General features: G+C 33.6%; 2 protein-coding genes across 2 annotated transcripts; one reads left to right on the forward strand and one right to left on the reverse strand.

The window, feature by feature from the left end:
* Positions 1-7224: 7224 nt before the first annotated feature.
* Positions 7225-10571, forward strand: LOC109166715 (tetraketide alpha-pyrone reductase 1). The gene is made up of 6 exons (XM_019315613.1): positions 7225-7423; positions 7736-7896; positions 8514-8702; positions 9021-9183; positions 9820-10012; positions 10202-10571. Exons 1-6 carry the CDS (start codon positions 7264-7266, stop codon positions 10359-10361), a joined length of 1026 nt encoding a protein of 341 aa, XP_019171158.1. The 5' UTR covers positions 7225-7263; the 3' UTR covers positions 10362-10571.
* On the reverse strand, positions 10553-16080 carry LOC109166714 (DEAD-box ATP-dependent RNA helicase 8-like). The gene is made up of 10 exons (XM_019315611.1): positions 15600-16080; positions 14692-14752; positions 13707-13941; positions 13260-13498; positions 12319-12570; positions 12061-12241; positions 11882-11970; positions 11714-11787; positions 11512-11613; positions 10553-11109 (listed from the first exon to the last, which is right to left on the reverse strand). The coding sequence occupies exons 1-9, from the start codon at positions 15920-15922 to the stop codon at positions 11535-11537; spliced, it is 1533 nt and encodes a 510-aa protein (XP_019171156.1). The 5' UTR covers positions 15923-16080; the 3' UTR covers positions 10553-11109; positions 11512-11534.
* Between the last annotated feature and the right edge of the window lie 3115 nt (positions 16081-19195).

The raw sequence follows: 19195 nt of genomic DNA on the forward strand, positions 1-19195 counted from the left end.
TTCCTGATCCTGAGCCATTAGCTCATGAGTCACCTCCTTTAGCCATTGAGCCACCTGCTCCTGCGGCTCGTGGACGAGGTAGGCCTCGGGGTCGAGGTCGAGGTCGAGCACAGCCTCAAGACCGAGGCCATGTTATGCGGTTACGGCACATGACCCATGGCAATGATGAGGAATTTCACGCCCTAACCACCACAGTAACTGCGGACCCAACTTGCTACTCTCAAGCTGTTGGGCACGCTCACTGGAGGGATGCTATGGACCAAGAATTCAACGCCTTGCTGCACAATAACACATGGCGTCTAGTCCCGCCTGATCCAAGCATGAATATAATTGGATGCAAGTGGGTTTTTCGCACCAAGCGTGCTGCGGATGGGACTGTGGAACGACATAAGGCACGCCTAGTAGCTAAGGGGTTCAATCAAGTCGCAGGTGAAGACTTTTTTGACACATTTAGCCCCGTTGTCAAACCCACTACCGTTCGCATGTTGTTCTCCTTAGAAATTACAAACAAATGGGTCCTACGCCAGCTGGATGTTCATAATGCCTTTCTCAATGGCCATCTAGCTGAAACAGTCTACATGAAACAACCACCGGGTTACGAAGATCCTACTCACCCAAATCATGTTTGTCACCTACAACGCTCGCTATACGGTTTAAAACAAGCACCTCGTGCCTGGTTCAAACGGCTACACGACTTCTTATTATCTGCAGGGTTTGCTTCATCCAAGACTGATGTTTCCCTTTTTTATCTAACGTCAGAGGCGTCGCAGGTTTTCCTCCTCGTCTATGTGGATGACATCATAATGATGAGCAATAACACCTCTCTACTGGATACTCTATTGGGCCGTCTTGCAACTGTGTTCAAAATTCGTGATCTTGGTAAACCGGGGTTCTTCTTGGGCATCGAAACAGTTGATGTTCCTAGTGGGATGCTTCTGTCTCAGCGGCGCTACATGACTGATCTCCTAACTAGGGCCGGAATGGTGGACTGTAAACCCTTAACTACTCCAGCTTCAGTTACTCACTCGGCAACTCCGTCTACGGAACTGTTTGATAATCCGACACAGTATCGTCGCATTGTAGGGGCACTTCAGTATCTCACTATCACACGGCCTGATTTGTCCTTTTCAGTTAATCGTCTGTGTCATTTCATGCATGCTCCGCCTGTTGACCATTGGACGATGGTGAAGCGGGTTCTCCGATATATCAAGGGGACCCTACACTATGGGTTACGTCTGACTACTTCTTCCACAGCTACGATTCATGCTTATTCGGACTCCGACTCGGCCGGGTGTCCTATTGACAGGAAAAGCACGAGCGGTTATGCAGTTTTTCTTGGGTCTAATCTCATATCCTGGCTATCCCGGAAACAGCGCACTGTCGCCCGCTCTTCGACCGAAGCTGAGTATAAAGCCCTTGCCGATGTTGCTGCTGAGGTGACTTGGGTCATTTCGCTGCTGCGTGAACTAGGTCTGCACACCGGTGAGCTAGCTACGCTGTGGTGTGATAACTTAGGGGCTACGTATTTGTGTGCGAACCCTGTTTTTCATGCCAGGACGAAGCACGTGGAGATCGACTATCATTTCGTACGTGACAAGGTTGCAACAGGGGACTTCAAGGTCAACTTTATATCTACCAAGGACCAGCGAGCTGATATCTTCACCAAACCGCTTACAGGTCCGAGGTTCACTGCGTTACGAGACAAGCTTCATGTTGTTTCTCACCCTTCCGCTTGAGGGGGTGTGTGAGTGTTATTAATAATTGTTGTTATTATTATTATAGTCTATGGTAGTTATTATGTGGTGTTAGATTAAGTCTAATGTAATAGCCTAGTAGATAGGAGAGTTTAGAGGTAGACTTTGATATAAACTCCTGTAATCCTATCTACCAGTAACTGAATTGATTTTGAATTCTCATCTGATATTATCTAATTTGTTAATTAGATAATATCAAAAGAGTTTGAGCTTATCAAAACTCTCTATCCTACAGTTATAAATAGGGCATTTCATTTCTATGTAATCACAAATCCTAGGAAAAATCATGTAAACATCTAGAAATATATATTATTCAGAGATCACAATGAAAATGTGATCCTGAAAGTAAAAGCCCCTCCTCCAATCCAATCATGCCTGTTGATCCAAACCTCCATTGAAGATCAAGCCATTTGAACCCGAAGGCCCTTCAAGAAGAACAAGCTATATATACAAGCCCTTCTTTGAAGATTAAGCCACTTGAAATCCGGAGGCCCTTCAATGGTGAAGTGTTCAAGACATCAATTGGAGAATCAGAGGACCATCCAGAGACTTGTACCCACCCCGCATTGATATTTGATATGTAAACCGGAATTTTGAATTTCTAAATATTTTATTCAATTTTCTTTGTTCACAACTGTACATACATAATTCCATAATTATACATTCATAATTCCATAACTGTACATTCATAATTTCACAAACGAATAACACCGTTAACGACGAGACAAAAATAATTTTTTTTTAACTGAAATGTCGCGTTTTCCCTGAAAATAACATCGTTTTAAACTCGCGTTCACAATGCATTGTGGACACGAGTCCACAGCATAATTTGCGCCAAAATAGGTTACATGTTGGACTGCTAATTGTGGTTATATAATTTAACTTCGACCTTCTTACTAATATATAATCTATACTATCTATACTATATATAAAAACAAAATCCTGCAATTTTAACTTCCCGCCCAATTCCTAAAAAATCTCTCTTCCTAATAAAATATATTGATATCTACTTTCCTATTCGTACAAAAATTCTAGTTAAAATTCTATTCTAATATTATAAAATACTGTAATATAAATCCTATTGTAATCTATCTATCTATCTATACATCTATACTTCTGTACTATATATAAAACAAAATCCTGCAATTTTAACTTCCCGCCCAATTCCTAAAAAATCTCTCTTCCTAATAAAATATATTGATATCTACTTTCCTATTCGTACAAAAATTCTGGGTTAAAATTCAATTCTAATATTATAAAATACTGTAATATAAATCCTATTGTAATCTATCTATCTATCTATCTATACATCTATACTTCTATACTATATATAAAAAACAAAATCCTGCAATTTTACTTCCCGCCCAATTTCTAAAAAATCTCTCTTCCTCATAAAATATATTGATTTCTACTTTCCTATTCGTACAAAAGTTCTGCGTTAAAATTCTTTTCTAAAATTATAAAATACTGTAATATAATTCCAATTGTAATCTATATATCAATCTATACATCTATACTATCTATACAATATATAAAAACAAAATCTTGCAATTGTAACTTCCCGCCCAATTCCTAAAAAATCTTTCTTCCTAATAAAATATATTGATTTCTACTTTCCTATTCGTACAAAAATTCTGGGTTAAAATTCTATTCTAATATTATAAAATACTGTAATATAATTCCTATTGTAATCTATCTATCTATCTATACATCTATACTTCTATAATATATATAAAAACAAAATCCTGCAATTTTAACTTCCCGCCAAATTCCTAAAAAATATCTCTTTCTAATAAAATATATTCATTTCTACATTCCTATTCGTAAAATAATTATGGGTTAAAATTCTATTCTAATATTATAAAATACTGTAATACAATTCATATTGTAATCTATCTATCTATCTATTCATCTATACTTCTATACTATATATAAAAACAAAATCCTGCAATTTTAACTTCCGGCCCAATTCCTAAAAAATCTCCCTTCCTAATAAAATATATTGATTTCTACTTTCCTATTCGTACAAAAAGTCTGGTTTAAAATTCTATTCTAATATTATAAAATACTGTAATATAATTCCTGTTGTAATCTATATATCTATCTATCTATACATCTATACTATATATAAAAACAAAATCCTGCAATTTTAACTTCCCGCACAATTCCTAAAAAATCTCTCTTCCTAATAAAATATATTGATTTCTACTTTCCTATTCGTACAAAAATTCTGGGTTAAAAACAAAAACAACACATATACATTTTGGGCTAATATATTTCAAACCCCCCTAATAATAAATAATAATTTTTTTTATCGCGCCGCTGGCCGCGACTAGGAAGTCCGGAATCGGCCTCCTCTGCGGCTGCTTCGCTGGCTGAACTGGCGATTAATTTTTTTAAAAAAAAAATTTTTTATAGGTTGTAAAGTGTCAAATGTTCGGCAAGGCATAAATTTTGACTCGGTTGTCCGTTTTGGACAAATGTGTTTTTGAAATCGCGTATTTTTTTGAGATCTATCCACCGCAAACCGCCGGAGGCAGTTTGGCCCACTAATTTCTAAAAAAAAAATGCTTTATTAAATACTTTCTAAGAAAAAACTATCAGAACCTTATGTTTTATTAATGAATTTTTAAATTTTTTAATTAAAAAAATGTCCTGTGTATTATTTAATAATCTCTCTTTATAATTGGTTAAATTATTTAATTATGGAAAATTAGGGAATAATTAATGATGGTAATAGAAATCCTAGAAGAATATAGAATTGAAGAATATTTAATTTATTGTTACATTATTATTGTGACTCACGGAATACAATACAAGAATATTTAATTATTGTTATATTATTATTGTGCCTCACGGCCATTATATACTAACAGAACTTGAAAAGAAACTAATAATAATAATATAATTGGTAATAATAATATCTAAAAGTAATTAAGTGTTAATAATAATAGTAAGAATATTAACGTAAGAATTATGATATAGAATAAATCGTAATAATTAATAACTATTGTCTAGGATTAAATTTGGAAGAGATAAGCGACCTCTGGTGAAATTAACTCTTAAATAATTATATATCGATTTAAATATTCTTAATATATTACAACAATTCCATTACGTGCATCGCACAGGTGAAAATACTAGTTATATAAAACAAAAACATGATACTAACGTACAAAACATGGGACCTTCTTTCTTTTCCAACCATTTCTTGCTATCATATCGCCATCACTATGTCGGCCTATTTTCTCCACACGAAAAACACAAACAAAAAAAAAAAGGAAAAAAACAACAACAACAACAACAAAACAAAATATCAAGGTGAGTCTCTTGTGATGAGACCATCTCATAGATCATTTTCCGTGAGACGAGTCGAGTTTAGATAGAAATATAATACTTATGATGGAAAAATGTAATACTAATCAAAGATAAATTGATTGTTACTTATGACGGAAAATGTGACACTTTTGATGAAAAATATAATATTTTTAAATCAAAATATAATAATATTTAGGGGTTGAAGAGTTATCTATGAGAAAAATGTAATACTAATCAGGGATAAAATTAATTGAGAGTTAATTTCACTGGAGGTCACTTGTCTTTGGTGGCAATTCCAAATTTAGTCCTAGACTATCGTTTTTGTCATTTTACATCCCAGACTATTATTTTTTGGACACTTTTAGTCCTTCTCATTACTTTCTCTATTTTTAATAAGGGCATTTTTGTCTCTTCATATTTTTCTTTTGTTAATTTTCTAATTTCAACCGGTTTAATTAGTTTAGAACTTTAGGTAACATCTGATTTTTAGTAACCATATTTTTCAACCGATTTTTAGTAAAGTCCTAAACTAATTAAACCGTTTGCAACTGAAAAAATAACAAAAGAAAAATATGAAGAGATAAAAATGCCCTTACTAAAAATAGAAAAAGTCATAAGAAGTACTAAAAGTGTCCAAAAAACGATAGTCTGGGATGTAAAATGTTAAAAACGATAGTCTGGGACTAAATTTGGAATTGCCACCAAAGACAAGGAAAAACGTAATACTAATGAGAAAAAGTGTATTGCAATACTAATCACGGATAAACTAATTATTACAACGTGTAATACTTATTAGAAAAAATGTGATACTTTTGAGAAAAAATGTAATATTTTTTTTTTTTGAAAGTTACTGGCTCTATTACATTGTAGTATCTGTTCATATACTTTCTCAACCTACTGAAACACAAAGAACCAATAACGCCTCCACTGAGGCTTGAACTCATAATCTTCCAATTGAAAATTCAACCCGGATATCATTAGACCACATAGTCCTGGTAGAAAAAATGTAATATTGTTAAATCAAAATGTAATATTAATTGATTTAAGAGTTACCTATGAGAAAAAAGTGTAATACTTATAAAAAATCTGACATAAGAATCAATAAGACGGTTTCATAGATATTTTGCCTTTTGATTATATTCCATTGAGAATCAAAGTGTAGGTAATACTTATAAAAAATTCGACCCATCTCAAATGTAAGAATCCATGTGACAGTGTCATATGAGATTTTGCTTTTTGATTATATATATTCCATTGAGAATCATGAAAGCCCAACAAGGTTTCTATGTAACAGCAGTAATGATTTATTAACTTAACCAAATATGTACTTAGATTAAAAAACATTTGCTATTTGCTGTATGTTGATGTTTGATTACAAGTTTATAACAATTATAGATAAAAATTAAAACACCTCTAATGTGAGACATTACTACATTAGGAATGTCACGTAAGCCTCAATCACTAGTGGAAATTATGGAATTTCTGACAACCTGAAAGTGATTTTAAATCAGGTTGATACCAAAAAGTGGTCGGAAATAGCAACAAAGGTTTTTCTGGATACTAAAAGTGGTCGGAACAAGGCTTTTGACTTGATTTAAAATCACTTTTAGGTGGTCGGAAATTTCATAATTTCCAGTAGTGAATGTACACATTTGAGGACGAAAATAACGAATGTGGCAGATATATATATAGTAGATACATGTATTATACCAGGACTATGTAGTCTAATGGTACTCGAGTTGAACTTCTATTTGGAAGATTGTGAATTCGAGCCTTAGTGGAGGCGTTATTAGCTCTTTGTGTCTACTACATTGTATGGAAGCGTTATTGGTTCTACTATATATTCGACATTTGTCAAACGTTTTATTCAACGAAAATAAGAAACATACAAAAAAATGTGCCAATTAAAATAAAGAAATGCATGTGATAAGAACTAGACAATATAAGCTGAAGAACTGTAGGTTAATTGACAGTACAGTACAGTTAGTTGTGTGGTTGTGACCAATTTGATAAGTCACAAAAAGGAAGTGACTGATCACTTCCTTTTTAAGGCATATACATATATATATATATATATATATATATATATATATATATATATATATATATATATATATACACACTATATATGCAAGTATATAAAGCTTGTGTGTTATGAACATCAGTTTCTTTCTGGGTTGGAGCAGATGAGATGATGGAAGGGAAGATGAAGAAGATTGATGAGGAGGAGGAGCATGCCACCAAAGCTAAACTAGTATGTGTTACTGGGGCTGCAGGCTATCTTGCTTCTTGGCTAATAAAGAGACTTCTCTTGTGTGGCTATACTGTCATTGGCACTGTCAGAGACCCAGGTTTGTATCTATAATCTTTATATATGTATATATAGGTATATATATAGTATTTTGAGTGACGAGGGAAACTCACAACCACTACTCGAGGGTAATCTCATCTTGTGACCCTAACTTGTAAAGGACCACAAGAAGTAAATCAGTTTAGGTCGTCCATAATTGACCGGCTCAAACCAGAGAGGCCAATAGGCCGTTCCCATTAGGAGTCAAATTTGTAATCTTGTGGTTACTAAGTCAATAATTTCATCGATCAATTTGGCTAGGGTTTTCCTGTATATGTATAGTGTTTATATATATGTGTGGATGTATAAGCAGGGGATGAGAGGAAAGTAGGGCACCTATGGAAGCTGGAAGGAGCAGAAGAGAGGCTTAAGCTATTGAAGGCTGACCTAACTGAAGAAGGGAGCTTTGATGATGCCATCATGGGATGTGAGGGTGTGTTTCACACTGCCTCACCTGTCCTACCCACACCCAATGTATGTATAACCATCACTTTCAATTATAGATATATATTGATCATCTTCAAGTCCAAGTGAAAAGGTCAAGTTCAATATAATTCTCCTTTAAAACTAGTACTATTTTGGGTTGAGCCTCATAAACAAAGCAATAGATATACCAATGTGTTTCGTTTCAACTAAAAACTTCTCTCTTTTTATTAAGGTGACGCATAGATTTAAGCTAGAGAGTAAGGATTGAGTCAGGTTATATATATATATATATATATATATATATATATATATATATATCCATAATCAGGAGGTGCGAACTGACTTTAACATGCGAACCTGTGAATTGCTGAAAGATTGCAACACACTCGAATACGATTGCACTGCAAGGTCCTCAGCCGTAGCGGTGCAATCATGTAGTATAATCAAGTGCAAACTGACCTTAACGTGCAAACCTGTGAACTTCTGAAAGATTGCAACGCACTCGGATACGATTGCACAGCAACGTTCTCGGCCATAGCGGTGCAATCTTTCCGAAATTCGTAGGTTAAGATTGATTCTCACCTGATTATGATTCTATATATATGCATGTATGTGTGTGTGGGGAAATGATATTGATATGTGTATGTATGTATGTATGCATGCAGGAGGGAATGTTGAAAGCTGCAGTTGAGGGAAGCCTGAATGTGCTGAGATCCTGCAAGAAGAATCCATGGTTGAGGCGTGTGGTTCTGACTTCATCTTCTTCAGCGGTTAGGGCTAGAGATGATTTTGATCCTAAAATGCCTTTGGATGAGTCATCTTGGTCCTCTGTCCAACTTTGCCAAAACCTTCAGGTAATTTAATTACCACTAGTCACATATTAAAAATGACATTTTTATTATTGAATTATAAAAATAATAACATTTTCGTCCCTCTATTATAGCATTGCCACTTTTTATTTTTAATTGTCTATAAAATAGTTTTTCCAATCTTCAATTCGTCTTTTTCTGCCAAATAATACTTACTGAACCACTAAGCCAAGTATATATGTGCGGGATAATTAACCAAATGTAGTTTACCTTTTCCTTAATTTCATTTGCAATTTAACTAACCATTCAATCTCTCTCTCTCTATATATATATATATATATACATAAACAACAAAAACAAAAGCTTTGGTATGCATTATCTAAAACGTTGGCAGAAAGAGCTGCATGGGAGTTCTGCAAACAGAACAATATTCATCTCGTGACTGTGCTGCCCACCTTTGTGATTGGCCCCAGCCTGCCTCCTCACTTATGCTCAACAGCTACAGATGTTCTTGGCCTCTTTAAGGGTAACGTAACTCACTCTCCATATATCTTTTCTCCCTCCCTATTTTACTACCATTATAATTTACTTATTATTCCCTAACTACTCTGTAATAAAGAGTCTACATTATATAATAACTAATAAAGAGAGTCATGGAGTAAACCCAGCCAAAATGACAAGAGATCGACGTTTGTAACCATAAGGTCACGAGTTTGAATTCTTGTCCTCATAGTTTAAGTCGGTCCTAGGCTGGTTTACTTTCTTCTGTTCCTTTGCCGCAAAGGGTTGTGTGGGATTTCCCTTGTCATCCAGTAATAAAGAGAGTGATGTTGTTACAGATTCCCTTTTAAAAATTTATCCAGACTTCTATTGTTTAATTTACGGAAAAAGTCAAATAGACCCTCAAACTCTACCTAAAATGTCAATTAGGTACCTAAACTTTTTAAAATTGCAATAAAACTCATTAACATTTCATTTCACCAAAATTAAATGTTAATGGGTTTAATTGCAACTTTAAAAAGTTTAGGCACCTAATTAACTTTTCAAGTAAAGTTCAAAAGCCTATTTGACCATTTTCTCTTCAATTTATAAGTCTCAAATTTGCAACCTTAAAGAAATCAAACTCTTTCTAGTCTTATTATTATCATATTTGATTTGATAGGGGAGACTGAAAAATTTCAAGTGCATGGAAGGATGGGATATGTACATATAGATGATGTTGCTGCCTCCCACATTCTTGTTTATGAGCAAGAGGATGCTCAGGGGAGATACCTCTGCAACTCCACCATTATTGATATCCAAGACCTCGCCTCCATTTTATCAAAGCGTTACCCCAATCTGCCAATTTCAAACAGGTTTTTTTTCCAACATTTATTTATAATTTCTGTCAACACTATATAATAATAAAAGGTTGTTCTTCCAGTATTGATAGTACCGAGTGCATATTTATACATACTTAGTACTATCAGCACCGGTGCCAATCAATACCATAAGAATAATAATTGCACATTATGCTAATGACAATCCCCTATGGTCGGTTTCAGGTTTACAAAACCAGAAGACAGGCAATACTATGAATTCAACACCTCAAAGTTAAGGAGCTTAGGAATGAAGTTCAAGTCCCTGGAAGAGATGTTTGATGACACTGTCACATCCTTGATGGAGCAAGGCCATCTTTCACCCCTAGCACCACCTTCACATTAAATTATTTCAAAATAATAATAATAATCAAGACAATAAAGTGTCACAGCTGGAAATGGAAATTTCTGGATAAAAGTTTAAACCTAAGATGTTACAGTACTTTTTGGCATGTGAAAGAAGTGATATGCTCATATGCATAATGCATTGTCTCAATATATGGAATATGATACTTTCCACTCACAATGCTGAAGAAATGCACAAACTTCAAATCAATTCGCGATAATGAAACAAAGTGTGTCAATTCACAATAGTTCTAATAGTGAGTACAAAGTAACAAATTATTGGAGGACAACTTAAATAAAAGTAGTAGTAGTAGGTTTATTAAAACAACAAACTGTCTAAAACCAATGTTTCTACTCCAAGTCTCAAACATGCTGGAATATGACTTGTCTGTTTGTACGAGATTACCATGGAATTCGCACTTGTCCACACACTCGGAATTATTTAAGACATGATCCCAACGCTAAATACCTCAACAAATAACCAGAATGTAATATGTTGATCACATTTAAGTCGGGGAACTCTAAGACATGTTGATCGCGAGTACAAACAGGCAGGGAAGAGGAAGAACACCTTGCTTTTTTGAGTTGTGTGTTCAATAAACCATACAGCATGTCTGTCAAGTAAAAGTCAGTTTACGGTTGTCCAATTACTTCATGGTTCCCCACAAAGCTAGCTTTCAAGCCAGCAAGTCTCCAAATCCAATATTGATTCAGCATCCAGTAGCCACGGCCTCAGGTGTAACAACAGTCTGTAAGCAAAACCGATCAAGTGTTACAACCTTAATGAGATGTGAAAGTATATTTAGTATATTTTTGCAACAATGTAAGAATGCATGCTTGAAGTTCCCTCACAAATATCTGCCCATTGAGAAGCAAATACCCTGAAAAATTAAAATGCAAAAAAAAAAAAATAACCAGCCAGATCCCTCCCTCCCACCCAAGGGAGACAGTATCCTTGGGGAAATCAAGTTTTCCTTCCCCAGTCATATCCCTGGGCATGGTTAAGCAGCACATCACCCAACCCCGAAACCAGAGAGAAAATCCTGATCATAAAATCTATAACATGAGAATAATTAGGACATCAAGTGGTGTCTTTGTGATTCTACTTGGCCAAAGGCAATACTGCATTAAAAACTAGGTGTTTATCTCACCAAAATCAGCTTTTCTTCAGATTTTACTGGCAGTAAATGGCTTGATCAATATGCGGAGGAATTGGTTTTATTTCAGTTCCAAGTTCTTGCTCAATTTTGTACCTAAGTATGAAAGAAAAATCATCAGGAATTCTGAAAGCAATTCTACTAGTGACAATCAGCAAGGAACTATCTTCAGGAAGATAACAGAAAAAATACATACAAATTGAAACGGTCTTCATAGGTAATCAAATTCACAGCTAATCCAAGATGCCCAAACCTTCCTGAACGACCCACCTGACCACACAATCCAATAGCCATCCTTGAAATAAATTCTCCAATAATCACATAAAAAGAAACAAAATCCAATATAAATATGAAGTTAACATACCCTATGCAGATAAGTTTCTGAGTTCTTAGGAAAATCAAAATTTATCACAACATTGACAGCTTGAATATCTATCCCGCGTGTGAATAAATCTGCAAAAGTGAAAACTCTGTTTAGAGATGAATTTCCATGGCAAAACCATGTACAGCCTCATACCATAGAAAAGAGCATCAAGGAGATACCAGTACAAACAAGATTCCTGCATGCACCATTGCGGAAGTCATGAAAAACTTTATTCCTATGGTCTTGTAGCATCTTAGCATGGATATAAAAGCAAGAATAGCCAAGCTCTGTAATTTTCTTTGCAAGCAGTTCTACTCGATTCACAGAGTTGCAAAAAATGATCGATTGGTTGATTTGCAACTGTACAGGGAAGCGGTAGAAATATGAGGTCATAATAAAAGAATTATAAACTCACAAATGTATGTTGGAGATCATACCTTGGAGAAAAGGGTATTAAGGCAGTGGACCTTCTGTCTCTCTTCTACAAAAGCATAATATTGTGTTATACCTTTGAGAGTAAGTTCATCCATTAGATTAATAACGTAAGGTTTTCGTAGATATCGATCTTTGAAATCCTTGACAGTCACTGGAAATGTAGCTGAAAACATCAAAATTTGTCGGTACTCGGGTAGAAAGGTAATTAGATGCTCCACAGAAGGCTGAAACTCTGGGGATAAAAGTTTATCTGCCTGGAAGACAAATCCACAGGTTAAATTTGAGGACTTTGATATACATGTCAAAAACTTAAAATGTCCAATTAAATTCTATAAACTCAATATTTTTGAAATAGTCACTTCAAAAGTTTGAAGTGCAGAAAATCATGTAGCATTTACTTTATACCTTTGCTCATGTAATGTTTATGGGGAAGGGGGACATGGTGAAATCATCAAATTATGAGCAATATTCTTCTTACATCAAAAAAACAAATATATATAGTGCAAATGCATTTCTGCCCATTTTAAACTCATAAATATAACATTTAATGGTGCACCATATAAATTTCAAGAAGCAAAGGTCCAGTCTGAGGACACCAAAAAAAAAAAAAAACACACACATCAGAGCAGCCAAATAGGTGGTTCAGGTGAAAATCTTAACAAAAAGAGTGCTAGTAGCAACCATCATACATTTGCCAACAGTGATACCTCTCAAGCACATAACTCAAGTAACACAAACCACAATAATCTAAATAATTATTTACAATATGCTAAATTTATTTGAGGTCTTTCAGTTTATTCTTGTTGATATTTTAAACCATCCAACAGGACCAACAAGCAAGCTTTTAAAAATAAAAAATTAAAAGGAATAAACTGTAAGCAACTATATCTTTTTCTCCTATTGGATGAATTAACACAAGATGACAAAATTCACTTTGTGATACCTCATCCATAACAAGCATTGCACAGTCCTTCAAAATGCAGATGCCCTTTTTGGCAAGATCAAGTATTCTTCCAGGAGTTCCAACAAGTAAATGGACTGGTTGATACAACCGCATGATATCATCTTTCAAATTAGTTCCTCCAGTAGAAACCATTACTTGTATCTTCAAGTGTTTACCAAGTTCCTTACAAACTTGAGACGTCTGAAGTGCTAACTCTCTAGTAGGGACAAGTATAACAACTGCATTTTAAAATGTTAAAAGGTGAGGTAAAGTAGTGAAAAGAAGAGCGCAAGAAAGTCAAATTTTATTTTCCAGATGTTAATGCATTAAAAGTGTTTAACAAGAAAACAATAAACTCGCTTTATCTGAAGTGCTAACTCTATAGATTCTTTATTAACCCCAACTTAAATTTCATTCAAATAGCATTCAGAAATTAAAGATTTAAACCTTGAATGACATTAGTCTCTGTATCAATTTTTTCTAGTGCGGGAATACAAAAGGCAGCTGTTTTCCCAGTTCCATTTTTAGCTCTAGCAAGAATATCGCTCCCAGTAAGTGCAATTGGGATACTCTCTTCCTGAATGGGAGAAGGTCTCTCAAACCCTTTCTCATATATCCCCATAAGTAGCTCACGTTTCAAGAAGTAATCTTCAAACTCATTTCCTTTTGTTGCAGTCACATCCTGGAGAAAAGAAAAGTAGAGTTCATGTCACCTGTCCCACAAAATTTGGTACAAGAGAGAAGTTGATATATAGCATGCATATCAGGTCTTATTAACTTCATCAATATTGTAAAAGGCGCTAGGCACTAGTCGGTCACCTGGGTGGCACCTAGAGCGCCTAGGCAGGTGAATAATAATAATAATAAGAAAAACATAGCAATGTACACATTGCACACCCAAAAAAAAAAAAAAAAAACACTCCGTTGAGTTGGCCGACTCGGGCGCCTAGCGCCTAATAAGCCGGCTGGCTGACTAATGTAGCGCCCCTAGGCCAATTTTTACAACAGTGAACTTGATTGAATATTTGAATTAAAATTGGATTCCACGTAAAAAAGGAAGGTTCAAATATAGAACTTTCCTTCAACCAAGAAAAATCACAGAAATGTGTATTAGAGAGAATCGCCAACTCATCTGTGATAAAAACAGAAAGAGAATTTTATATTTAAAGACCATTTAATTTTCACTGTTATTTCCTTTTTTAGGCAGTTGCACGTGAATGCAGCAATACACACCCAAATGACACGCAGTTTGAATTGCTACCTCATTAGAAACTTTCACAAATAAGCAACTACCATAATAAAGATTAACTGGTTCAAAATGACATTAAAACATATCTTTTCTTTGCCATAAATGAACTCATCACTACAAGGAAGAGAAAAAAGACTAGCATAGTTAACTGAGGATACAAAATGTAATAAAATCTCAACACACCTCTGTCCTATAACGTGTATCAGGCGCTGGTATATTTAGTCGAGCCTTCCAATCTTGAGAGCTGAATTGACCAAAATGGAAGATAGTGAAATTTAAATCAAATTCATAAACAACAAAACCATATTTTTACAGTATAACCTGTTCAATGGTAACGAAAAAGCATAATCTAGTAGCATGTAACCAAACAGGGAGTAGGAAAAAAAATAGTACTAGTCTAAACATAGAAAGTCTACAATCTAATATACATGGTAATTACACGATGTGCAGCTAGAGTTACCTAACAAATGGAACAAAAACGATCAACTGAGCTTATGCCCAGAAATGGGTTCCCTAGGGAGATCATAAAGAAGATCCAAGTTTAGTTGTAAGAATCACTTGAATAACCTCATATATATTGGAATGTAATTTATAGCTAATGGAAGATTGATTTTCTCATAAAGTATTATCCTATGGCAATCAATTCCCACCTCGGATCATGTATATGGGTTACATTTCAACTCTTAGACAAGCTGAGTAACCAGAATAACACCTCTCTTAGTCAAAAAGAGAAGAACCAATTATTAAGCTAGAGCAAAGTCCAATTGCAAATAGCTAATTAACCTGCTCTCTAATTGTGGACTCATAAGAATCCAACACTGACTAATATTCTTCTGCAACATAATTACAGTAAAAGACCCTGCATGATGGATTCATAGCCAGAAACAACCTCTGCATTCATAGCCATGTTTCTTACTTCCTATGATAAGAATTTAGAGAGCACTAAAGTTACTAAACAAACAGCAACACTGCACACTAAATAAAGATAATCATCCAATTACTCATTAGGTTAACAAAGAAAGAAATGCTCCGAACAAAATTAAATCTTCTACAAAATAATGGAGAAGTGGCAGCGAAAGGAAACAATGTACCTCGAATCAATCCCTTCGGATTGTATAGTTTTCAAGACTTCGTTAGAGCTAGATTCCGAGGCGGCAGCACTAGGGTTCCGCCGCAGCCACTGCTGTTGTTGTTGTTGTTGTTGTTGTTGCGGCTGATTCTGCAAGGTCCGCTGACCATACTGTTGGGGCTGAGGAGGGTTCTGCTGCGCGTACTGGTAATGAGGGTTCCGTGGCTGATTATAACCGCCGGAGTTATGGCCTGATCGAAAGCCGCCTCCACCGTAACCGCTGCCTCCGCCGCCGCGTCCGTTCCCGTTCCCGATCCCGGGCGGATACCTCCCTCGCGAATTCATCACAGATTAACGAAAACTCTATCCCGCTAGGCCAAGACGTTCTCCAAATCCAACAATGCGCTCTCTCGGCGTTGACGCAGAAGAATGAATAAAGAACGATTTTCTTGAGTGAATTTCGTAAAATGCGGAGCCCTAGTTTGGAAATACCCAAAAAATATAAAGGAAAAAGAAAATAAAAAGAATCGATGGCGACAGCGTTTGAGTGAGAGTGAGAGACACTACCGGGAGTGTTACTTTCCATATGAGTTAATACGATTTGGTCAATCTATTATTAGAATTTCACCATTTTAATCTTTAATTTTTAAATTTGCTCAATTTTATTTTTAATTATGTAATTTTTATCTAAAATAATCCTTTTTCTAAATCAAAATATCATTTTGATTAATAATTACATAATTGGGATGAAATTGAGAAAGTTTTGAAATTAAGAATCAAAGTGGTGAAATTCTAATAGTCCAGGGACCAAATTGGATATTAATCCCTTTCCATATTGTTAAATTTTGGCCTCTATATTTTAACCAAATTAGCCTTATGGTCCTAACCTTTGTCCAAATTTATTCTTTTGGTAACTAATCAAATTTATGTTTTTCTTTCGTACCACTCGATATAACGGTAAAGTTACAACGATTATAACAGTAATAATGGATATATGTTTCATCGATTGCATATACTTTATACTTTCTTTTTAATTTTCTGACAAATGTTTTTCAATTTTATTCACTATTTTTTTCAACTTCACCTTCACACCGTTAAGCTAACAAAACGCAAGACATGTTGTTCACTCACATGAGGTAAAGTTTTGCTATTCATATTTTTTTTCTTTTCAAAATTCTTTGCATAATCGCATTTTATGAATTTTATCATTCTTATATTTTGTGCACACACACACATATATATAACGGATCAAATGAGAGCGTGTGCACACGAGAGAACTAGAAACCAATCACAACTGTGTATATGAAAAGATCTAATGGATTATAAGCAATTATAAAAAACATGGCGGTATTTTTGTAAATAATTCAAACTTTGAAGTGCAATTAACAATTTCATATAGTGCAACAAAGTGCAAGTAAAATGTACATTAAAAGTGCAACAACATAATATATACCGAGCAAATAATATTAAATGCACCAATGTGAAAAGGTAAATTACTTGCACTATTAAATGTAAATGGTTGCACTTTTAAGTGATTTTACTTGCACACTTGCATTTGTTACTTACACTTTTAACACATGCTACTTGTATTCAAAGTACGAGTTATTTACAAAATTGTCATCACATTTTTTAAAAATTACATCTGATATGTTGATCTGTTTATATGTACGACTCAAATTAGTTCATAAATTTCTCCTACGCGCATGTTCTCAACTAAGCGCGCGAGCGCGCACACACACACACATATATATAAACATTAAGATTCATACGTATCATCATCAATAATTTAGAGGAATCAAAACTCACATAGTTGTAATTATGCTAGCGTCACTAGTTTGATTACTATTATACAAAGTAGTTATTACCTAATGATATAGAGCAATTTCACATAACAATTTACATATAAATTTTAATTGGGCATGTGTATATAAATCACTAGTTTTTTTACGCGTTTTGCGCGAATGGGATAATGCCCAATGATTATTTTTAAATAAGTATTTCAAAGTATATCAACGCAATATTATATCGGAGATGTTCATGCATATGTAAATAAATATTGAATTTGTTTATTTAAATCGGTAATTCAAAATATATAAATGCAAGATAATATTTATTGAATTTTCTAATTGATATTTGGTAGTGGTAGTTTTCCCCTACATGTTTCATGCATTGCGAGATGTGTGTCGTAGGTTATCATGTGAAAGTATTGGAGTAAATATTAATATTTATTATATTTGTATAAAATACTTGGTAAATAAATATATATAATGTATTTTGTATTATAACTTTAATATTTAATTACAAGATAATGTAAAAAGATGACAATGGACAATGCAATGAATATAATAAATTAATAAATTTGAAGGTAATGAATCTTTGAATTGTAGGAAATAAAGATAATATAACTAATGAAATTATATTTATTTTTAAATTTTTTATAATGAATTTTTTTTTTTTAAAATAAAGGCATTATAGACATCTAATTCTAAATTAATTAAATGCATATGTACTATTTTTTGTTGTAGCTATTACTTTATTTAGTTTAATAAGAGTAATAAAGTGGCGTATATACTTTTCATCAACAATAACGCAATCATTGATTATTTTTTTTAAATTTACATTCGTTGTTGAGACAAATTGTTTTGAGAGTGTGTCAATGACAATTGTTACAATTCCTGTCAATATAGGATGATAATAAATAATTCAAAATATATAGGTACAATAGATATTGTTATAATAATATAATAAAAATTAACTTACAAATTTCTTTAGAAGTTTTCATGCATTGATAAAATTCTGATGTCTAAACTTGTTCAATTAGAGCCAGCGGGATGTCAGCATTGTCATTCGTTAGAAAATGATCCTACCGTTTTAGAGTCCAAGTGTAATTGTATTTATGATCAACAATTTTGTAGTTAGGTCGCACAGGTCTGACAATGACGTAAGAACAATTTTGTCCGATAAAAAAAATAATAATATAATATTTGTGAAGTAATGTACAATAATTGTACCATTATAAAAATACACACAAAAAATATTAATGCCATAACGACCTAAATCATACCAATAATGCAAAAGTATAATTGAAATATTAAGTTTTTTTCTGATCTAAATAATCAAAAGAAGATTAATTAAACAAAAAAAAAAAAAAAAAAAAAAAAAAAAAAAAAAAAAAAAAACTTAACCTAAATATGTTTTTTTAATGCATAAAAATCAAATGATTTTTAAAGTTCTTGATTTATAATCTTTGATGCTTAACTTTGAATGTTATGTATTTAGTCAGACTAATTATTTGAACAAAGTTTATGTTAAATTTTATATTATATATATTTTAAATATATTTTAACATATTCGTAGTATATGTTTAACAATTATGCCAACTCTAATTGGGATGTGGTTCGAAACTAAGACTTTTCTTATAGAAATTAATGTGTAAGTTAAAATAATAAATAGTTAACGGAATATTCCGTTACTAAAGTTTATGCTAACGAAATTTAGGTTATTTAAGGGAAGAAAATAATATAATAGAGGGTAAATAAGGAAAATTAATTAAAATACTAAAATAAAAATAATATGAACCATTCATTTTAAGAAACAATAGTATAATATGAACCATTC

This window comes from Ipomoea nil, unplaced genomic scaffold, assembly GCF_001879475.1.
Source record: "Ipomoea nil cultivar Tokyo-kokei standard unplaced genomic scaffold, Asagao_1.1 scaffold3104, whole genome shotgun sequence".
Classification (NCBI taxonomy): Eukaryota; Viridiplantae; Streptophyta; class Magnoliopsida; order Solanales; family Convolvulaceae; genus Ipomoea; species Ipomoea nil.